Source organism: Mycetomoellerius zeteki, unplaced genomic scaffold, assembly GCF_001594055.1.
Source record: "Mycetomoellerius zeteki isolate Tzet28-1 unplaced genomic scaffold, Tzet1.0 scaffold135, whole genome shotgun sequence".
Classification (NCBI taxonomy): domain Eukaryota; kingdom Metazoa; phylum Arthropoda; class Insecta; order Hymenoptera; family Formicidae; genus Mycetomoellerius; species Mycetomoellerius zeteki.
Genome location: NW_017256287.1, coordinates 4153290 through 4176784, shown reverse-complemented (window position 1 = coordinate 4176784; position 23495 = coordinate 4153290). Strand labels below are relative to the sequence as shown.

Below are 23495 nucleotides of genomic sequence, written 5' to 3'. Positions count from 1 at the left end.
ATATTTATATATATATAATTGTGCACTATCTACAGCGCTCATTCCTATTATCCCTTTTCTATTTTGTGGACATACTTGTTTTATTTTAAGAATTTTATTTATTATTGTTTTTATACCTTTTGAAACATCATAAGTACAATGAAGAAAACCGTGACAAATGAATGTTTCGGCTTTAAGCCATGCTCAACGCAGGAATATATAAAAAGCAAATTATCTTTCACTCTCAAACAAACCATGACGAGTCTTTCTCCAAATGTAACGTTTTCAAAGGTACACTAAGAAAAACAAGCAATGATCCATGAATGTAAAAGATAAAAAACATTTTTGGTAGAAAATGCATAGCGCTGCACATCACGTCGTTATGTTAAAATTAGCCACTACATATTTGTAGTGAGAAAAATTTCTAGTCGAAAATGAACGAACCAATTCTGATGACATCGGTCAAAATTCCGATCATTATGATTGGACTCTAGCCGAGATAAAGAGATATTCTGTCATGATGAGCAACCGGAGAATTTACTGCTCCGTTCATTTCCAACCAAAAATTTTTCTCAGTGTACAAAATCAGTGTTAAAACAAACGTCAAAACAGTCAAATCAAAACACTTGAGATAAAAATTAAATTAAAATGACATGACTAGACTGAATATTGAATTCAGAGGAATTTATGATTGAATTGTCGAGAAAGATTTTCTCGACAAACAACAGATATCGCGATATCTTTTTAGGCATAAGCGTATACACTTTAAGTCAAATGTTTAGGGCGGAAATTATTCCGCCGTGAACTTTTTCCAATGACAATGTATCTCTTAACATTACACGATAGATACGTTACGTCTTGCGACTTCGAGAAGCGCATGTCGCGCACGAGCCCGGGATCAAAATCACTTGTTCCGTGGCTCCCCTTCGATTGACAATCAGCGGGAGGAAATCGTCGACAGTGGTGTCTTTATTCATGCACCGCGACGCCGCCGCCGCGACGAGTAGGAGGAAGTTAAGTGGACGGGCAATTTCTCTGCGACAACAAATAGTAACGCGGATGGGAAAAAGGGCGGTGGCCACATGACGCGATTCCCACGTATCTCGCTGCATGCCACGAGTCTTGGAGAGAGTCCTACGTTTGCACATCCCTTCTCGTCTCCTCGGCAAACTTTTCGCCCGAAGCTATCGTTCTTCCGTCGATCGGGGTGCGATCGTACCTTCGCCTGCACGATTGCATAACAAAATAAACATCGACGCGCGACTAAAATTAACGCCGTGTTGAGCAACACGGAATAGCCCTTTCCATCCACGCGTTGTTGTTGACGAACACCACGTGAATTAATTAGCGAAAAGTCTTCTAAAATCTGATTATATAGCTCCAAAATCTAATTATCATCATACGCGAGGAATGGAATATGAAAGAGATGAACCTTTATCTATGACTAGGAAAATTCTAAAGCGTTCCATTGAAGTGCAAAAATGCAAGTAAAGTTCCACTTTACGGCGATTGATAGAGGAAGATTTAAACTTTCTTTTACCTACAATTTAGAACCTCATATTATCAATCGTATATACAGATCGTGCAAATCTAAAATTTTTTTTCAGGTTCAAATAACGAAGTCACGTCAGATAAATATATCAATGAGTAGAATGTAGGATCTTACGAAATTATCCATGAGAAACTGCAAGATCAAAAGGAAAGTGAATCTCGGCCTTGTAGCTGTGATTAATAAACAAAACGTTTGCTTTACAAGCGGACTATAAAAATGTTCAACGGCACGAGTTGTCGCGCTCTGTTCCCTCCGTCCACATCCTTTGTTTCTATTTCCATTTATGGACCACGCCAGCCTCCAACCCCGCGGTGTTCTCGCGTCGTTGTCCCTCTCGTTCGGCGGCTTTTCGTGTAGCGCGAATACACGCCTACAACGGATAGAGGCAGCCGCGCTGGACGTAGGTACGTAGGGACCTAACGGACAGATCCGTGTTTCCATGGAAACCCACCTATCTGCGTCGGTTGGACCTATACTGCCTGCTGCCACCCTGATAAGCGGCTTACTCTCATGGTTCTCTCTACTCTTCTTCGCCGGAGCATCCCCCGACCCCCCCTCCAACCACTCCATCTCCTCGACACTCTGCCCCCGGCACCCCCGTGTCTCCCGCCACTGAACCCCCTTTCGAGCGGTGGGTGAAAGAGAGCGAAACGGTGAAAGACGGACGGGAAAGAGAGGCGAGGTGATGCTGCTTTCCGCCGAATCTACCGCTAAAGGAAAGCGACGCGAAAGCATGCTATCTTCGTCGTGCTTTCTCTTTCTCTTCTCTCTCTGCTCTTGTTCTACTCTATACTCACGCTCTATCTTTCTCTCTCTTGCTTTTTCAGTAGCACACACACACGCACATACACACACCATCCCTTCATCTCCGCCTTCTTTCCGCGATCTCTTTTCGTCTACGCATTGTCCACGTTCTGTGGCATACTGGAAAATTTATGCAGTCAATTACCGACCCAGCAACACGACCTTCGAGAATGGAATCGCGAACACGAAGGGAATTCTCTCTCCGAAACCGCTGTTTCTTTCTGTTTGGCGCGCCATTGCCGATCCTCCAAGATTTGCCGTTCGTTAAGTGCTTGGGAAACGTCGATTCTCTGCAGAGGGACATTCCAAGCTTCGTTCGACCATGAAAGACATAATGGATGATCGCGATTTGTTCTTATTATCGAAGCTCCCTCGAATCTCGTACCGATGTCGCGAAAATGTTCCGATCGCAGTCTCGAAAAGCAAACAAAACACGCTTCCTCAATCGTCTATTACAAGAACAAAGTTCAAAACGTTGCATATGTTTCGTAATAAACGTGTGTATTAACAAATGTATACAATTGTTTATATAACATTCGAATTTTTTATATTCATTCGGAAACTTAAAACTTGGCAAGGGATGTGCACTCTTGTGTTTTTCGCCAACTTGTTACGGCGCAGCTATAGTTAAGAAGCCCTGAGATTGCTCGACACACTCATATGGCTTCAGTCGATGCATCGATTGCATGGCAATCAATAACGGCGAATATGACGTCCATGTGAAATACTTTTACAGTGACGACTAGCAAGCAACGTATTGAAATGCTAAATTTAACATATTAATAAATTCACTATAATCCACATATGAGCTAATAATAATAGTTTTTAATTCGCACGCAATACAAGGGAAAAAAGGGTCTGCAAATTGAGCAATGCTAGGGGCGTGATAGAACGTAAGGGAGACACAAGATAAAAAAGAGGGATTTATTTTGTGTATACAATAGATTTTAAAAGCTTTTCTTGCTGTTGAATGCACTGTGAAGATCAAATTGCTGGGTAATTTATAGGTACATTAACTTTCCTCCGTTTTAAAATATTTACTTCCAGTACGCGTCAGCCTAATAAAAGAGGAATCAGGCTCGTTAAAATATTAAAATTTAACAAATTCAAATATTAAGATTTAATAAATTCAAGAAAATGAAAATTTATTTCAAAAATAAAAATTGATAATTTTTATATTTATTAAAAGCAATATAATAAATATATAATATATTTTCAAAATTTGATTCAGAATTAATTGCGAATGTTTCGTTATAAATTGATTTTATATAAATGCTTATAACTTTACATTATAAATGATTTGAAATTTAATATAACAATTTATTTCCTGCACATATAAAAATGTTCCAAAAATTAAATCAATCTATTAGGAAGTGGAAAAATTACAATTTCCAATGGAGCTCTCCCTTAAGCGCAGAGAGATTATCCGACGGCGTTTGTTGAATGAATACGACGCAAAATCACACTGTTGTAACGCCGAATCGCACAGATTAAACACTCGTCTTTTATTTCAATGGATTAGCCGGCTAAATCGATCACCATGGGAAACCTCGCTCATCTTTTCTCCGTTTCGCGATATTTCATAGTTCATTAACGCTTTTTTCCGCGAGAAGCATTTTCAGAACCGTATTAAATACAATGCGGCTAATAAACACGGATACCAAGAACGGTACCGCTGTCGCCACCTCACGATTACGTGAAAACTTTTCCGCATGCACATCAGTATCGAACCGTTCGAATCCCTTGCTATTACGACCCGAATACATACATTCGGTCTCATTATTGTCAATAACTGAGCCTACCATTATTCTCGAACAGGAACGTGCAGACAATTCTATTTTTTTTTTTCAACGTCAAGTACGACATTCCCCGCAAGGATATAGTATTTAAATTAGTTACTACGATTGACTTTGTTAAAAATTCAATTCGCTTTATTCGATCTTAACTCCGTTTCAAGAACTTTAATTAACTATTCTTTACATTATATCTATGATTTGTAATTATTCTGATATCAATCCCAATCTTATATAATGTTACATGCCGTATAACCCATTGACCGTCATAAAATGTCATGCACAGATTTTTACGCATCAGTTTCAGTGAGTTCAATTTTCGATGCCATAGATACCAAAATAAAATGTATATCTTACTTTTCAACTCGTCGTAAAGAAACACAGACTTCACTGTTGACTTGAATCCGCGTAAATTTTAACTAAAGTTTAATATTTTGTTGACAATTATTACCGTTTAATGAATAAGTTTATGATTATTGTAAAAGTTTGCAGTTAGTCTTATCGAAAAAAAACAAATAAATTTATGATTTTTAATTATGATTAGATTCGTGTATCTATAAAGGACAAGTTCCACCAACATTAACGAAGATTAACTTCTCGGTTTAATTTACTGTTTATCTTTTTCTAATTTTTAGAAAATTTACTATTTATCTTTTTCTGTAATTCTTAGAATTAGAAAAAAATTAAGAGAAAATTGAACCAAGATTAAAGTCAATCTTACATTGGTGAAACCGAGCTTTATGCCCGTTTCTGCCAATGCAGATTAACTTCATCTTGGTTTAACTTATTTTTTATCCTTTTCTAGTTCTAAAAATTAAAAAAAGGATAAAGAGTAAGTTAAACCGCGATTAAAGTTAATGTACATTACACACACGAATATACAGGGTCTTCAAAAAGTCCAGAAACGGTCGAAAATGAAGCATTTTTGAGAAAAATGTTTCAATGTATGTAATCATAATTAAAAATTATAAATCTATTTATTTTCGATAAGACTATAACTGTAAACTTTTGATGGAACTGAGTCTAAGCAGCAAAATTTGAACTCGTTTTGAAAGAAATTAAAGAGTTTTACCTTGTGGGAATGCGGCTGCCAATCCATGCTCGAGCGCATGATGCGTATGAGCATGCGGGGTGAGGGCGAAGTGCGACGGCAAACCGGGATGCGCACCAGGATGTGGATGCGAGTGAGGATGCGGATGAGTGCCGACTCCCATCGGATGACCGTGTGGATGGTATTGATGAGGGTTTCCGGTCGAGGCGCAGGTTGCGCCCGCCGCCTTCAGGTAACCCGCCATATTCAGGCAGCCCGCGATGCGAGAAACCAGTTCACCCGCCACCGCGCCGTTGTTATCACGCTCCCTTATCGCGTGACCCCCTTCGTTCTGGTCGCTCGGCCACCAGCTGTTCTCTCCCCGATAAACAGCGCTGCCCGCGTATAATGGCCGCCTTACGTCCGGTAGGAAGTCTTGGCCTGAAGTCTTGCGTCGTTCTCCGATAAAAGGTCTTGGCCTGAAGTCTTGCGAGAATCCACTGTCGTAGTGACGCTTGCTCTGTAAAAGAATCAACGTTTAATAAATTTCACGTGATTGTCGCTTTTGCAATTTTAATTTTGTTAGCCGTAAGTGATAATTAATCGATTTTGTTAACCGAAGTGATAATTAATTGAACTGATTTGTCACGAAAATTACAGATAAAGAGCTCTAATCTTTCTTAACGCTTGGGAATGAAAAAATAAAAGTAATAGAGTTCAACGTCTCAGATTTGAAAATTTTCTAAGTTTCCACGGATTAAACTATCTCTATCTAGACAGAAATTCATTGAAAATTATAAAACTATTCAAAATCTTCGAACTCTCTCTCTCTCTCTCTGAGGAAAATTTTAATTTTCAAAATATATGGAACAAAAGTGGAAAGTGAAAGACCATTGAGAGGTCTTTCACTTTCCACTTTTGTATATATCGTGTTTTCCTTAATACACACAATGATTTTCCTGTCCTTTACTGCATACACAATGGATCATTCTTGTCTAAGTTAATTTTCATCACGTTTACAAGTAAACAGTTATTATAAGTAATTTTTACGTATACTTTAATATCTTTAGAAAATATATGTAAGATGTGTAATAAAAAAAAGATATTATTTTTTTTTAATCAGATGCTATTAGTATTTTAAAGAAAAAAATGCGCAAGACATGAGTGACCTAATTGAGTGTATTAAGGATTAATTTAAAGTACAAAAAAGAGGCCTTAATCCACCTTCCTTTCTTAACTTTCTAGGGGCGAGTGTTGCAAATTTGCAATGTTCACTTAAAAATTAAATTCAGGACAAATTCAGAGTAAATTTAAAATAATTTCAAAATCTGTGCAAATTATACTTAAGAACTGATGTTGAATGTATATACATATAGCATTAAACACTGAAATACAGTATCTACTTTTATTCGCCAGAAAGGCTATACGTCGAGATATATATATATATATTTGTATATATTATTTCTTATTATATTATATATATCTATTTTATATATACATATATATAATAGATATATATAATATAATAAAATATAATACACAAATATAAAAAATAAAATATTAATTTTAATTTAAAGACGTATAGTGGATTTTCTAAGACATGCAAAAATGTTAAAATTAACATTTTTGTATATATCTTTAAGTCAAAATTAACATTTTATTTTTTTACAGTAAAGGGATCAAGAACTTTACTTCTTTTTCAAATTTTGGGAAGGTATATAATATTAATTTTTACAAAAATATGCTACTATCTTACATAAGACATGTGTAGCTCCTTTTCATCCATGTAGTACGACGATATCATAACGTTATTTAACGTTAATGTTATTTAATTAACGTTATATCTTTGGTGAAAATTTTGAAACCAGTGGGTCGATTCGGTGGTATGTTCGAAAATAATTTTTCGAAAAATTTCGAAGTGTGTGTTGTGCCAATTGTTGAACAAAGATTTTTCTAAAACAAGACAGAAAAGTTGTAGTGATATTGCAAATAAATTAATGAATGATGAATAACGAATGAACAGTGAATGCAACTTGTTAAAAATAAGTAATATAGAGATTCATTCATGCCAATTCGTTCGCGATACAAAAAGAAAAATTTTGAATAATTTTTTTCGTTATTTATTTGCTTTGTTTATATTAGAGATACGTGCTGTAACAAAAGAGGCTTGCCGCTCAGTGCGATTAACTCACAATCTGTAGATCCACGTTCAATCTCATCTACACGATATTTCTCGTTTAAGGAGCTGAAAATGGCTTTATCTGGTGATTAAGAGATGATCTTTGATCATCAGCTCGTCAATTCGAATCCGGCGTTTAACTGTAAGTCCTATATATCAGTGGATATATGTATGGATCTCCCAGGCTGGGGGTTGAACATTAAGCTAACAACCTAATTCCAGAAAAATCCATTGTTACTGAAACCTCATTACACTGAGAGAAAAACGTCGAAGTATTGTGAAGCAAATGTTACTTATGAAATTTGATTGTGGTGACGAAAGATACATTTCTGTGAAATATATCTTATTTCTGTGAAATATATCTCATTAATTGCAAAAAAATAAAATATGCTAGGAATGAAATTTTATTTCGCCCGTATTTAAATAAATATTTATTTCAGTGAAATAAATGTATTTTTCACAAATATATTTTTTAGACATCTTTTTCTCAGTGTAGAGACCCTATGCTCCACGCAGAAGTTAAAGGAATATATTATATTATTACTATAACAAAAAAAGAAACAATCGAAATAATCAACGCAACATTCATTGAAACTGTTCCAGCAACCCTATTCTGTAACTCTTAACGCAAGTTTCGTTATTGCGCAGCATTTTTACCTATATAGATATAGAGATAATTCTATTTTTGAGTATTTTTTATAATAGTAAAATAAAATCCTATCATCTATCAAATCCTACCAGCTGTATATAATATTGATGTTTTCCACACGTATTTATTGAATTTCGAGTAATTCTTAAAATTTCGTAAAGTAATTTGCATCAATATTGTAAGAGAGTTGCAGTTGTCTTACGAAACATCTCAGACATGAATTATGCTAATCCTAATCGAGGGAGGGGAGTATTAGAAACAATCCAATGTTTTTTTAATCTATATATTTATATCTCAATCTAAAATGAAGAAGATATAAAATAAATTTTTTTTAAATGGCGCGATTTTCGAAAATTAAAAAAAATTAAAATTTTGAATTTTCTCCATAAATTTTTCATTTTTTACAATCTGCGAAAAAAAAATTGCATATATCAGTTTAATTTTGGTTTGAGATATAACTACATTTCTATAAATAAAAAAAATTGATTGCCTATACTTCAGATGACTAGGACCGGTGCAATTCATATCGCAGGCATTTTATAACATGGCACGCGGTCTGCAACTCTTATAATAGCTGTATATGTCCGATATTTATTGTGTATGTACGTAAAATCTATAGTGCATGTAACATATGCTAGAAAATATCGAAACACAGCCAATATTGACGCACATCACTTCAAAAAATTTGAAGAATTACTTGAAGTACAAATAAATACGTATGTAAAAAATCTCAATACTTTTTTTTATTTTAATTCCTAAAAATGTCGATTAAAATACCTCTTAACTATTCATTTATCCAAAACATATCATTTGCTAAAAGGAAACATTTCATGTTCATTTATTACGCAACGCTGATCTATCTTGTGAATTTGATGATGTATTAATACGATGTTGACACGAGTATTTCAGGAAACTATTTTTTTCGCAGCTGTTCGACTCGTTAGATCTTGCCTAATTTTTTTTTTCCCTAATGTCCAAAATAGTATTCTACGTATCTTTGTTTAAAAGGAGATATAACTAGCTATTTAAGGAAGAAAATAAAGGGCTATAATTTCATGTAGTGTTTGTCCCTGTCCATCGTTAATATCGATGTTAACGAAATAACCGTATTCGAGATTTTATTTTCTTTAAACGACAACTTGCAATAAATACGATGAATGGTTCCAACATCATTTTGGCAAAATCACAATTCACATCTGTTCTCGTATAATATTTATCATCTATCACTGTATCACGTATATCACTGCGATCCTCACTGGTACACTATTCTGCAGTTCCTAACTCGTTCTAAAACTAGACTAGAACTACACATTCCGAATATAATTCTCGAATATAATTCTCTTTTATTCTGCTGTCTCTGAACTGTCACTTTTTTCTACCTGATACGAGGAAGACAGGTTTCTTCTAAAAGAAAACTGACCGGTGGTGGGGAGTGTACAAAAATGGCTAGTTTTGTCCAGTTTTGAAACACAAATGGAAACATCATGACGAATTCGAATCTGAACTATGAAAACGCTTATTAAATAACTATTAGGTTATAATCTTTACTTACAAAACAAAGATGAGTAATATATGTATGAATAACTATTTTGCAATAATTGTGAAATCCGCGCGAATCGATCGTCTACGAAACTCGTTAAGGAAAAACAAAATTATATTAATCGACATTGATCAATATGTTAATATCACGGTTCAACATACATAATGATGAAAATACGACTGTTGACTCGATTGGTTTGATCATCTCTACGTTACGTGAAACGCGGTGAAAAGTTGGAGTCTAGAGGTCTGTTCTTTGCAGCTAAACTATACAAGCGTACTAAAATGAAGTAGATGTAATATGAAATTATTAATTAGCGAAAGCGAGATAGGAAGTTTTAGTACATCTAATAAGCGGCAAAGAACAGATCCAACGTGCTGCGAAATCGACGGTCAGCGTTACGTGCTAAACCGGAAGTATCTGATAGAGTGGGGAGGAAGCGTGCCGAAAAGCTTAACGCATGAAACTTAACTCGGCGCTAAATGCTTAAATAAACTTCGAGATGCGTTTTTATCCGGTCGAGAAAGGAAGACACGATGGGGAAAGGAAGGCCGAGAGGCAGAGATACCACGTAGGTAGGTATGTTTACATTGGGGCATTATGGCGGATAATGTTTGTTATAGGCGTCTATGCCGCGCAGCCGCGAGAGGCGAGACTTCGACGTTAAAAGGCCAGCTTGGCCGATCCGCTTACAGCGGATGAGGCTTAAATTGAGTGAGAGATAGTGAACTCCCTGTGCAACGAGTACGACGCGCGAATGGCGCGCGTGCGGTTCTACCCGATGTGGCTGCTGTCGCTGCGCATCGGGTGCTCGTTGATAATCTAAGCGACAACCCCGCGATAATTCTTATACGGATTCTCGCGCTTATGCTAACAATAAGTAAGAGAGTATTGTAAGGAAGATTTGGAGTCATATCCCCCCGCAAATTCTGTCGAACATAGGTATGCATCTCTCTGGTTGGCAAGAGTGAAAATAACTTCGCACCTGTCATCTCAACTAGATGCAGTTTACTTGATGCTACAAATAGGTACTACGAAACATTTGATTAACCAATCAGAAAAATTTTACTAATTGCTCAATCATAGAAATATTGATCATATTTATCTAAATTCCACAGCTATCATAACTTATTTCATTCCTGGTTAGGCATAATTCAATTTCAAATATACGGATATTTTTTATTACTGGAACACAAGGGGAATTTTACAAATCTGTTCTTGTACATATCGATTGCTTCAAAGCATTTGTAGCATCAAGTAGGACCGTAGGTTCAATCTTCTGAGTTGTAGATTGAATGAGTATTTTCGGAGAGAGACGGTTAATGCTATTGTTTCGTAACGCAATTTTAATGGATATTAGTAACATTCAAGTCAGCATGCGATTGTAAATGAAATCATTTAAATGTTTAAGAAACGATAATTATTTGCAGAGCAACATTTAATTGTGTTCGATTTAATTATCGATTATGTTGCAATAGTGTCATGAGAGCATTGCGAGCGAATGGGGGACATTGTTAATGCACTCAACTGTATGTTATCTATCGGTTACCAAGAACTTACATTACCAAAATCAAAATCGCTTCTGTGATACACATTGAATTACTCGATTTGAGTTGATTTTTATTCTGTTTCATGAATACTACATGCCATTTTAAATCCAGAATTCACATATTTCTTAATATACGCAAATAACTTATTATTTTATATCAATCTTATAGTGTGTCTATACAGAGCGGAGTTATGATAGACATAGTTCTCTCTCTGACGTTAAGATGTTGCAGCGAGTAAAATCACTATGAGAGAGATTTAAAGATTTACAGTTCGAAATTAAGTTTCCATTTTAAAATATTGTATGTTATCCTCGAATATATATATTATATTCTGACTTGCACGCAGTATTTATCGCGCGATTACGTAAATTCTTGTGATAATTTGCACAATTTACGCAATTGGTACGTATATATAATAGATACAGTAGATAAACGTTAATTTGATCAACGAAATGAATTTAACGAAACTTTGTTTACAGATTATTACGTGATCCTTTATTATCCTGATAATTAAAATTCCGAGAATCATAAGATATGCATCTTGCATACACTGCTAAATCTGTAGTGTCAAATTTAACTTAACGTGAGTCGCCACTGCTCCTACTCAATCATATCATTATTTTATATTAAAACAATGGCTATATTTGACACTATATAGTGTCAAATTGACACAATATAGCGTCAAATTTAACTATTCTTTTTCAGGAGCAGTGGCGACTCACATTAGGTTAAATTTGACACCATAGATTTTTCGAATAACTATTAGTTATAATGCATGAATCTTTAGAAAAGAACGCTCGTTGAACATGCCTCGATACTCCTGCAAGTTCAGATGCCTAAGCATTTATGATGCCGTGTGTAGAATTATAAGATTTTCCATACGATAAAATAATATATTAAGGCTCTTGACTATCCATCACGAATATTCAGATTGACGTCAAAAGCGAAAAAATACATAATGAAAATTCTTGCAAAATATATTAAAATAGAAATATATTTCAATAAAACAATATTTGCATTTGATAGAGTACACTTGTAAAACATATCGAAAACCCTCCTTTTATTTCGGAATAAAATAAAATCATATTTATTTCAATTCGACAGTTGTTACATATCTTGTTTCGTTTTCTGTGACTAGGTATACTCAATTTAATTTCAAATATACGGTTATTTATTGATTACTGGAACACAAGAAGAATTTTCAGTCACTTTATATAAATCTATTCTATGATTGCAAATGTTTTTTTTATTAAAAATTCACTCACATTTTTTAATATAGTTTGCAAGAATTTTCTTTATATATTTTTTTCGCTTCTGATGTCACAATCCAAGATGGCTGCAGTGAGAGCTTTAAGTACATTACACTTATTGTTAATCTTTTTTCCAATTTCGAAAATATATAGTTATTTATTGATTATCAAAATACAAGAAATTTTCATTTATTTTACAAATCTATTCTAATTATTGCGAATGTTATTTTATTCAAAAAATATTTACGTTTTAATATAGTTTGCAAGGATATGCTTAATTTTTCATATTCTTTGATTTGTGCAACATCACACTTTAGATAAGGATTCGATCGCATAGAAAACTCGAGATCGATAGCTTCCATGTACGTGATCTTGTGATTGGACGGCACGATCGATATTCGATTTCGCTGGTTTATCGGTGTTACTTCTGCGAAAATCGTGCCGGCGACGTTAAACACCTCAAAGCTCGCGAAAGCCGATTAGCGTCGTCGCCGTCGGGACGATTTCGGTGAAATGCGAATACTACCGGAAAAACTTTGACATCCCCTCTACGAAGGGGGTGGAAGTACGGGAACGATTGTCCAGCGATTAAACGACATCGAGGACGATTTCGAATTCTTTAAAAGCGGCTCGAGTCGTTACGCTCGTTTATGGGTTAATCCTTTCGCTAAAGGACGATCGTGGTACTCTAATATGTCGCCATAGTGGTGTTTCCAAAATAATCCTCTCACGTTAATTGGATTGAAAAGAGCTGACGGCTGTGATTTCAGCAACCTTCCTCAAGGTAGATATAACATTAATCTCTGACGATCCGTTAAATGTAACTCTTTTTTTTATTTCGATGATTATTAACGATGACTGTTAATGTTAACGAATGTTAAATCACTTCTATTTTCCGATTAAAAATTAACTGCTCGTTTAATTAACATTTGTTAGCGAGAGTTTGAAGAAGATTAATTATTTTTAAACTTTATAAAAATTCAATTCTAGAATTAATATATTTATACAATCTGTTTATATATGTCAATTAAATTATTTTATATTAACATATAATATAATTTTTTAATAAATTCGAACTGATGATAAAAAATTTCGATATAACAATATCATATTGTGTCATATACACGAAAATAGATTTATGTAAAAATTAATGAACCCCTTTATCATCTTCAGGCTTTTAAATTTTAAATGATTGCACTGGATAAATTTTTTAATAATACTCGTTAATTGTAATTTTCTTGTAATTGATTCTGTTCGTTCTCTACAAGTTCGAACCGAGGTTCGCACTTCATAATTAATCACGTAGATAAGAAAACGTGCCTCTCAAATATTACCTACTTTAAGTTTGATTTCCTAAATCTAATAAGAGTGTAAATACACGAGACGTCATTTCTCGCACGTGTGTTCATTTTGACTCTTTTAAGTGTATCGAAAGTTAATCAATTCGCGGATTAAGAAACGATGGGGGTAAGAATCATATGTGATTCAGCAAGCAGTCTCCGTTTCATACACAAGTAGCGGTCGCGGCCGCCATTGCGTGGCACGAGCACGACTCGTTATCGAGCTGGAAGGGGTTCGATAAATTGAGAGGAAAGAAAAGTTAACAAAGAAACTTCCTACGGGTGACAACCGGTTCGAGGGAAGTCAAGACGGGTAGCGAAACGATCGCGGAAAGTCGCGCGAGCTTCGATTTGCACACCGTAAGTCGCCATTATTAAAGCATCTTCGCTTCCGCCGCTACCCTGGGGTTATTTGTTGAACATCTCAGTGCAGCCTTATGCATATGTATTCTACCCAACATAGTTATAAATATACATATTTATAAGTATACAAAGTGACCTCAGATTTTCTCAAAGTTTGAAAGTAAATTCTTCAAGCCGAAATAAAAAAATGTAATATAAACAAAGGTCTTTAAATGCTTTATTGAAAGTTGTAACAAAAATATAAAATATGTAAAAAAAACTATTTTACTTAAATTTACATTTTAAATTGCCGTTCGCCATGTCAATAAGCGACACCGATATAATTTTAAATCACCTTTTTTCTAGGAAGAATACCTTATAAAGATTTCTTCTTTCTTAGCAAAAACAATGATAAATTTAACAAGCTTATTGATATGAACGGCATAAAGAATTAGATGGATAGAAAAAAAATACAAATTTTGAATGATATATAGGTACGATGTACATACATTATAACATAATTATATTCTTTAACAAATTCGAGCTCGACTTATCATTTTTATAAAACATACAGAATATCTAAAAATTTGTCTCTCTAGTGAAATGTAATATTCCATCTAATGTATTTCTAATAATGACCTATAATAATGCCAATAACTTCGATGTCCGAGGGATTTTGCAACATGAAATATGAACACTGTTTTACAATTATAAAGAAATATTTCTCGAAAACAGATGACAAGTTCTGATTCACGAAGCGAATTTTGGAAAGAAACCTGACAATAACGAGGAACAAATCAAGAAAAGCGGAGCAATGTAAAAACCTTGATGATGACCACTTTTAACGGAGTAGAAATAGACGAGACATTAAAACCACTGAATTGTAGCACTCATGAGGGGAAGAAAAAATAAAAGGGGAAAAAGGATGGAGACTGAGAAAGCGAGGAGAAATGAGGAGGGCTCGTGCAAGCAAGTTTGCGCAAGGCTCTCAACGAATGAGAGGAAGAAGGGCCCCGCGCAGCTAAAAAAATCCATATAAAAGTGAAAAGAGGAAAACCGGATGGGGTGACTCGTTCGAAGGGGAAGACGGCGGAAAGGGAAGGGGAGGAAAGACAAGAGGAAGAAGGACGCAACGAGGGAGAAAGAGAGACGCTCGTTACGAGTTTGCGCGTTTTATTCCTCCTCCCGTGTTCAAGCTCCGCCCTGATGTTTTCCCTCCTCCGGCTTTCCTATCCGCCCTTCGATTTCTCCTGTACCGCCAGGATCGTACTTTGTCGGCATCTCGACTCGCAATCCTGCCGTCTAAACAACAGACACAGCAAAACGCGGGCACCGTGTATATTGAGAAAATAGAAAATATTGCACGAGTGTATAATAATACATTGTCTTAACTTATCGCTTTTAAGTTTTACAAAGTTTAAAATCCTGTGGCGACACTCACATTCTTCATTATTACAATACTTCGCAAATAATAAATTGATAAACCTTCCAGTATTAGTACTAAGACATACGATAATATTGCCCGACGGAAATATTTTCTAAGTCCTCGATTCAAAGCAATAAAGTTGCATTGTCATTTTTTATATTTAACTCAAGATAAAATGCATTCTTTTTATTGCTGTCTTTCTTTGGACAAAAATATCGAAAATTTGTACCTAAGATTAGAATAATAATTTTTAGTAAACGAGTTGGAATGAACGCAAAATTAACATGGAAATAATTTATAAATAGTTTATGGAATTTTACATGTTAGACTACAATTCACTATGGAGATCGATATTGAAGAGAAATTAAGTTTTTTAGATTATCTATCACTATGATTATCATTGACAATCATAAGATCATTTTTGATAGATAACAGAAGGTTACTTGTTCAGGCAGATTCCTCAATTTTCACTCACACCATCCACTGTATCATAAGAGAGATGTTATCGTTGATTTTGTGGACAAAATAAACAGATTGTCTCATCCTCGTTTTCATGAAAAGAACTTGGTTGATGATTCATATCTTTTTAAACAATGGTTGTCTTCTTTCCTTTATCTTTTCAATAATAGAAAAAATAATAAAATACCACATGCATAACAACAATATAAAACAAAATATTCATATCAAAGACAAATTTTTTACAATTCCATACGTTAAATCTATCTCTGAAAGCTTTTTGCCTATAGCTAATAAATTTCATTGCAAACTATCATGTTCCATCCCGAATACTTTGAGAGGCCTTATAACCAGAGGAAAAGATCTATTAGATACTATGGCGGATCTTAATGTTGTCTACAAAATTTCCTGTGAGGACTGCGAAGCTAGTTATGTAGGACAAACTACAAGAAAATTGAAAACACGAGTTAAAGAATACACTTCGGACATTAAAAAAAAGACTGGTTCTCCGTCTGTAATTTTTGATCATCGTATCAATTACAACCATAATTTTAATTGGGAAGATGTAAAGATCTTGGATAGGGAGCCGTCTTATAATAAAAGATTGATCTCTGAAATGGTGCATATAAAAAAGCAAAAATTAGGACTGAACATAAAAAATAATACCGAATCATTACCCAATGTTTATCTACAGATTTTGTCTCGTTCCCCTTCTTAATCTTCCTTCTTTCCTCCTTACTTCCTTCATTCCTACCTATGTATCTATCCCCCTTCCATTCTCATCCCCACTTACGTAAAGCTACATTTCTAGCTACAAGTCTAGCATTTGTCACATACCACTATGTGGTTAGTTTTTGACTGAACAAGTTTCAAAAAATTTTGATCGCATACCGCTTCTTGATTCATTTTAATTATTGGACTTATATCTTGGCTAGGCCTTCTCGTCTGAGGTATACTTACACAATCTTAATTTATTAGATATATATAAATATATTTAACGATTTTATAGATGTGAACAATCAGTGAATATAATGCTCATTTACTATTGGCTTTTATAATTTATAATCCATTGTATTAATTGACAGAATATGTATTTATACTTTCTGTGCGATTGACTCAATTTTTTCAACTGAATTTTCATTAACATGGACTATTAATTGCAACTACTAAACAACGAACGTTGATAACTAATTACAAAAGAGTAGGGATTATATTGTTACAGCATAAATGAACGAAGAATCGCCACCATCATTTATATTAGCGTAATTATAATTTTAGAATTATGTGTATCCAACCGTTACAGAAACTTATTTTATTGTGCGCAATTATAATAGAATTATGTGTATCCAACCATTACAGAAACTTATTTTATTGCGTTTAATTTTCTAAATTTTGTAAACATTGAAGATAGTCTGACAAAAGGTCGAAATATCTGTTTAATATTTAAATATATCATTAATTGGCTCATAGCCCTTATTATTAATTTATGTTTATTTATGGAATTTTGATAATTTTCTGAAAACATTGATAATTAATCAGTAAGCAAGTTAATATCTACTCAATATTATCTTACAAAATCCATGTATGTATATTAACATCCATGATTTGTAATTTATTAGAATGGATAGGAATGACAATTATTTGGCAATTCACCAAGCTTAGAAATTTTGATGAATCGAGATATAAATACATATCGAGATTAACATATAGAAAAAATGTAATATGCGCTATATTTCTAATAAATTTTATGGAATTGACAGATTCATATAGGGATTCCTGTCTTTAAAATTTACTATACTTTTCTGATAATGAGCACAATCGTCATACTGTAAGGTTCTTTTCATAAAATACATTTTATGTTACTGCAATTTACCACTATTTCTTAATCTATAAATTACCATCTAATTAGAATTTACTTTATCAACAGGCATATTTTACTTTAGCGCTGACAAAATTTACTTTATTGCGCGGTAAAAGTACAAAGTGTCTTGAGAATCGTTCGTGTTTATAGTCTTAAGAATAGTATATACCAGATATCGGAGGTATAAGATAAAAATTTTTATCTTACATCTCAAGTATTTTTTACTTTCAGGCAAGTAAAGTTTGTCATAAGTTTAATAAAAATAGCCTAAATATTTTTACTAGACTTGTAAGACTATTTATTCTTCTTCGTGCATCCAGTAAAATAATTGCAGACGTCAACGAAAAAATTTATTAACAGTGAATCTTCTTGGAAGGCAGGTATTTTTGCGAATCGTTCCATAATCATTTTCGCACCATTTATCTCATCAGCTTCATTACTTTCACTCGAATTCCAACGGCATATTCATGCAACCGGTTTACGGGCGCAAGCATTTTTTTGGCATCCACTCCACCTCACAGCCTCCAATTCCAAATTCCGAAGATATCGGTCGAACTACTTTGTGAGCTAGGTATTAGGAACAGGAATTCTCCTGACGTCTGCATCGCAGTCAAACATCTTATTCCCTCATGGAATGTTACTTCGCCATGCGAGTTATATCTTCCAATAGTATCCCCCGTTGGCTACAAGTAGCATAACATCGCGAAACTTCGTACAAACGCGTAAACGCAAAGAGACGCGCGGTTATTTATCGAAATTACCCGCGACAGCTCGCCCACCACCATCGAATAGACATCGTCGGCAAGCGGCAATTTCATAGGAATACAATCGCAAATAGAGGATACGAGGTAAATCATAACGCTGGCATTTTTATACCGTACTCAACCGACCGTGTATCTACGAGACATTCCGGCGTAATTCACGATTCACGTGTAAGTGCTCGTTAAATTCTAACGTCGCCCATATCCGCCGCTTGCTTCCCTAACGTCTCTTCGCTTTTCATGTTAAAATTTTCAAGCCGCTTTCGCGTCTTTGCGAACGCATCGTTTTACGACTGTCTGGTAATGCCACCGCGAATCTCCGACGGCATTCGCGATCCACTCGATTGATCGACGATCGAAAGGCGAATCGGAGAAGTAAAAATGAAAAACGTCGATAGATATTTCGAACAGCGTTTTCTCAGCTGTCGAGTATAAAAAAAAATGTGTGAGTCTCACGGTCGCCTTTGTCGTATCTCCCGATTCCTCGGTTCGCGCAGAACCACGGATTCGTTCTAAGAGTGATCCTCTTCCTTTTTTTTCTTTCGTTTCACCTTCGTTTTTTCAAAGGATCATTCTCTTCTCAGCCTCCCGCTCTCACTGTCTTCGCAAGCCTCACGGGAGCGGCGGTCGATAATAAACGATATGCGTCACACAAGCTCGCGAAATATTAAATACAGTCGCGCATTTATGACGGCTCCGGTGGGAAAGAGAGGGTCCGATCGTTGGGCCCTCGGAACTCAGTAGGGAGAAAAAAAATCAAGAAGAAAGAGCGGGAGAGGAAGAAAGGGCGAGTGTGCGAAGGAAGCGGGTGTTTCCCCCCCGTCGACGAATTTATAGAGGAGAAATTAGGAGGTTTATAGAAGCTGTGCGCGGTAGCTAACCGTAGATCATCATTAGAGGCCCAACTGGGCTGCTATGTGCGGATACATATGTGCCGCGGGTCCGGCCACATATTTACCTGGCCAGAGCGACCGATAGCACGACAGGTATGCCGATGTGGCGTGGAGAGCACACGCGTGTTAGAGGCGCGGCCCTCTCATGCGTGTGCCTTCTGTTCGGGATGCGGTAGGAACTTCTACAGCGCGCGAGAATATTTTTCTCCGACTCGTTCCGATGCGTTTATGTAGCCGTTGCTGCGGACAAACCCGCAAGATGAACGGAGGCTCGGATAAATTGACCGGTATAGAAAAATTACCGACATAATTTAATAAAAAAAATATATTGCTCAAATGTGAAAATATCTCTCGAAGTGAAAGAAATAAAATTTCGTAACAAATTAGATAGTTACGGAAACTCTATTTAATAAATACAAGTAATATAAAAGTTTAATAAATAAATGTTGTAATAAATTTGCATGTATAGACAAAGTGTTTACAGGTTTTGAATGGTAAATAGTATTAAAAATAATAAAAATGCATCCACATAAGTCTAAAAATCAATATTTATGCACGGAGAGAATTTTTTCTTAGAGTTTACCTTGAAAATATGATAGTCGTGGGATAACATTGTATTTCGAAAAATTTTAATGTAAATCTTTCTCATTCATTAATAAAACTACAATAAAGTATAAAATAAGTTTGATTAATTTTACTGAAATGCATGGTAAAAATCTTTAAAATATTGTATTGTACCACAATTACCATATTTTTTCAGGGTAAATTTTAAAACAAAATTCTCTCCGTGTGGAATTGGAAAACCTTCATTGTTGTTTTCATTATATAAGTACTCTATGTGTTGATCAATTCTGTACAGTGTTCAGTCCTTCGATAGAAAAGCACTTTGAATATTTGTCAACAAATGTATGAGAAGTCAAGAATTGTCGAAAGAACTCATATTAATTTTAAACTTATTTATTAGAAGCTTTTTCATTATATTGCTAAAAATACTATCTGTCAAGCTGTAACTTTTTTCTGAATATTTAATATATCGCTTTCTTACTTCAAAAATGACAACTCACATAATTTTTTGATATAATAACTATTGTAGAAGAATAAAAAGTTTCTTCAAGTATGCTCTTTTTTTCCTTTCTTTTTCTGCAAGCAACTAAAAAAATTTTTTATGTCTTTACTGTAGCAAGTGAAACGATATGCCGTTACACGTTAAAAATCGAGCTCAATTTCTGAGCATGGAAAGCTACGAAAGGCAGCTTTACTGTACTATTTAATTAGGGCAGAAGTGAAACTCGCATTAATTGCGAGCGAGATAATTTTTCCCCTTTTTAAGACTCTCATCATAAATTACGTGCACGATATTTATCTGTGATATCCAACGAGCTCGTCTTTGTGAGCGCGCGAGCCCGTCGTATTTTTCTTCGTTGCGTGCCACTGTCGTTACGACGTGAAATAAATGCTTGTGCATATATAAAGCACATATATGAAGGTATATAATTAGTTATTAACGGCGCACGCTGTGAGATCCGCGTTGCACCGAGCTCTCCCCGGATAGGCGCGAGTGGAAGAGGAGAAAGCGAGAGAGGGTGGGAGCTTTCAGTTACGTGAATTTCGAGAAAACTTACTGCACGTAGGTGGATAGGTGTATATAGAATGCACAAAGGCGCTGGGCACGGCAGCGAGACTGCTTTGTGAGAGCCCTAATGGACGCTGGGTAATGATGTCGACGAAAGATTGTACTTTATGCGTAACTCTATCGCCTCTGATACTCTCTATCTGCACGAGGAATTTTCGCCGGAAATTTCGCTCTGTTATAATGTCGCATTAAGCACATGACGGCTTTGCTAAAATACCGTAAAGATCATAAAATACCGCGTTGTACGATACGGGAGCACAAAGCGTTATCAATTATTGTCCAATCTCACTACGAGTCGATAATAACACACGACTTATTCTATGATTTATTACATTTGAGTATTGTAAAGGATGCACTTTAATTTGACAGTTTGTAAATTATTTAATTCTAAAGTAACATTGATTTATTAGTCAGTCAGGTTGAGCCGATAAATTAAATAATTACGAGATTTAGCATTATCCCTCGCGCTGAGTGCGGTTAACGTTACCCGCATGTTCATTGCGCATGAGGTACGCTTCCTCGCGCGTGAAACGTCTATGAGTACTTAATCAAAATGTTGTAATCGTAGCATTAAAAAATTCCAAGATCTCCTAACCCCGCGTGTGTATGTGTGTATGTATATTCAAAGTATGACTCGCGCGTAACGGTGCGACTAACAATTGGCAATAAAGGGCAATCGGTAGGTCTTTCACGGAATAGCGGTATATTTTTACGGCCAAGTAACGTACCCTTGCTTACCGGGAGAGAAGAATCTCGCCGGAAAGAAGTGAAAGGACGACGTACGCCGGGTATCCACGGATCCCGGCCATTAGATACGGTCCAGCATCATTACGAAATGTTCGTAACATAACGAATTATCGGTATCCGTGCGTCATCGTCGCCATTATAATTCTTCCAGGTCTCTCCAATTAACCTCGTCGATGCCTTTCATCGAATGACCATCCGTTGATGTATTCCGTTATCACTCGCTATTACGGAACGTGTTCTGTACACGTGAATTTACTTGGTCGTAATTGGATCCGAAGTAAGCAACTTTACAGCCTATTTGACAACTCTCATGGTAAGATCTACGATTCTTTATTGTGTGAGAAACGACGAGAGTATTATAGTTGTGTCAGCGGTTACTATTGTCACCAGGTTTTTGAGACTCGAGAAACACTTCAGGCTAATGGCAGCATTACGCCCACAAACCCTAGATACCTAAGGCCTGTTCTTTTCGCACTAGTTTGTCTTTCTTTCTCTTCTTTCATTCTGGAGAGAAAAGAAAGAAAGATGAACTAGTGCAAAAGTTCAGCCAAAAAGAACAAGCCTTTGGTTCTTGATCCTTTTACAATCTAGGTTCTTAAACCTGAAAATTCCAGATCTATCAAAAAACAAACCCGTATATTATTCAAAGAACAATGTTAAAAAAGACTGTTTTTTGTCCATTAATGGAAACGTAAAAAAACATAGTGAATCTTATAGATTTCGATCTGCTGAATACGATGATGCTATTAGTTTTTATTGAAAATGTAGAGAAGTCCTATTTTTCAGTGAAAATAAAACGTTTTTTTTACATTTCCATTAATGGAAAAAGCCTTTTTTTGTTCTTTCTTCAATCTTCAAAGTTAAATGTAAATTTTATTGGATATTTTACTGGATATTGTGTCCAAAAATAAATATCTCAAGTGTCTTTGTTGAACTTCTTTTGTTACATTCCGTCTTTCGCCATCCATTTCGGTTTTCTCAAGAGTATTTCAAGTCGCGAGTGTCCTCAATAATATACGGTTCGCCTAGTGATACATAAAGTGACAGTTAGAAGCAGGCAACAGTTTGGCGAAGCGAAAAGTGGCATGGCGTCTGTCGTGCTTCCGCAAAGCAGCGTATCCTTACCTCTACCTGACCCTGAAAGGCATGGCGCGGTCCAGGGCCGGTCTGCCACAGAACTGCTAAATCTCCCGTAGTAGTGGTAAACACCATCAGTGTAAGCCGCAAATCCTGGCTTAACCCGAGCCTATGAATTGGTTAAAGATCGCGTTAACTGGGCTCGTCCCGTCACCAACGAGAAGAAGCGCTGCGGCTCTTTCTCTCTTAGGTATTACATACCTTCGTCCCTTCATACTGATCTCGTTTTTCATCTCTTTCGGATTCTCCTCTGGCGCTTTCTGAGAGAGAGAGAAGAGCCCTAATTGGCGAAACCGAAAGATTTCGCTCGAGATCCTTGCTTGGATTATCATCGAGAGCTATGTATCTATAAATAAATACACCCATTTGCTTCCGAATGTAGGAATAAAATATTGTTCGGTTGAGACGCGCACCTCCTTGGTAAGGGTTAAAAGCCTCGTTGACGATTCTTTAAATATCGGGAGTTAAGCGTGAATAGCGCGGCCCTTTGATCGTCAGGTATGCCGTGCACTCGCATTTCTATGTAAAGCTCGTTACCAAACTCCCGGCTTCGACCGGATGCTGCGATCAAAT

At 35.7% G+C, this 23495-nt stretch overlaps 1 protein-coding gene across 1 annotated transcript in view; it reads right to left on the bottom strand.

The window, feature by feature from the left end:
* Window positions 1-23155, bottom strand: part of LOC108731539 (uncharacterized) — a 39274-nt gene extending 16119 nt beyond the window's left edge. The window contains 3 exon segments of the mRNA XM_018461896.1: window positions 5201-5678; window positions 22911-23031; window positions 23124-23155. Of these exon segments, the coding sequence (XP_018317398.1) occupies window positions 5201-5678; window positions 22911-23031; window positions 23124-23155 (631 nt within the window).
* Between the last annotated feature and the right edge of the window lie 340 nt (window positions 23156-23495).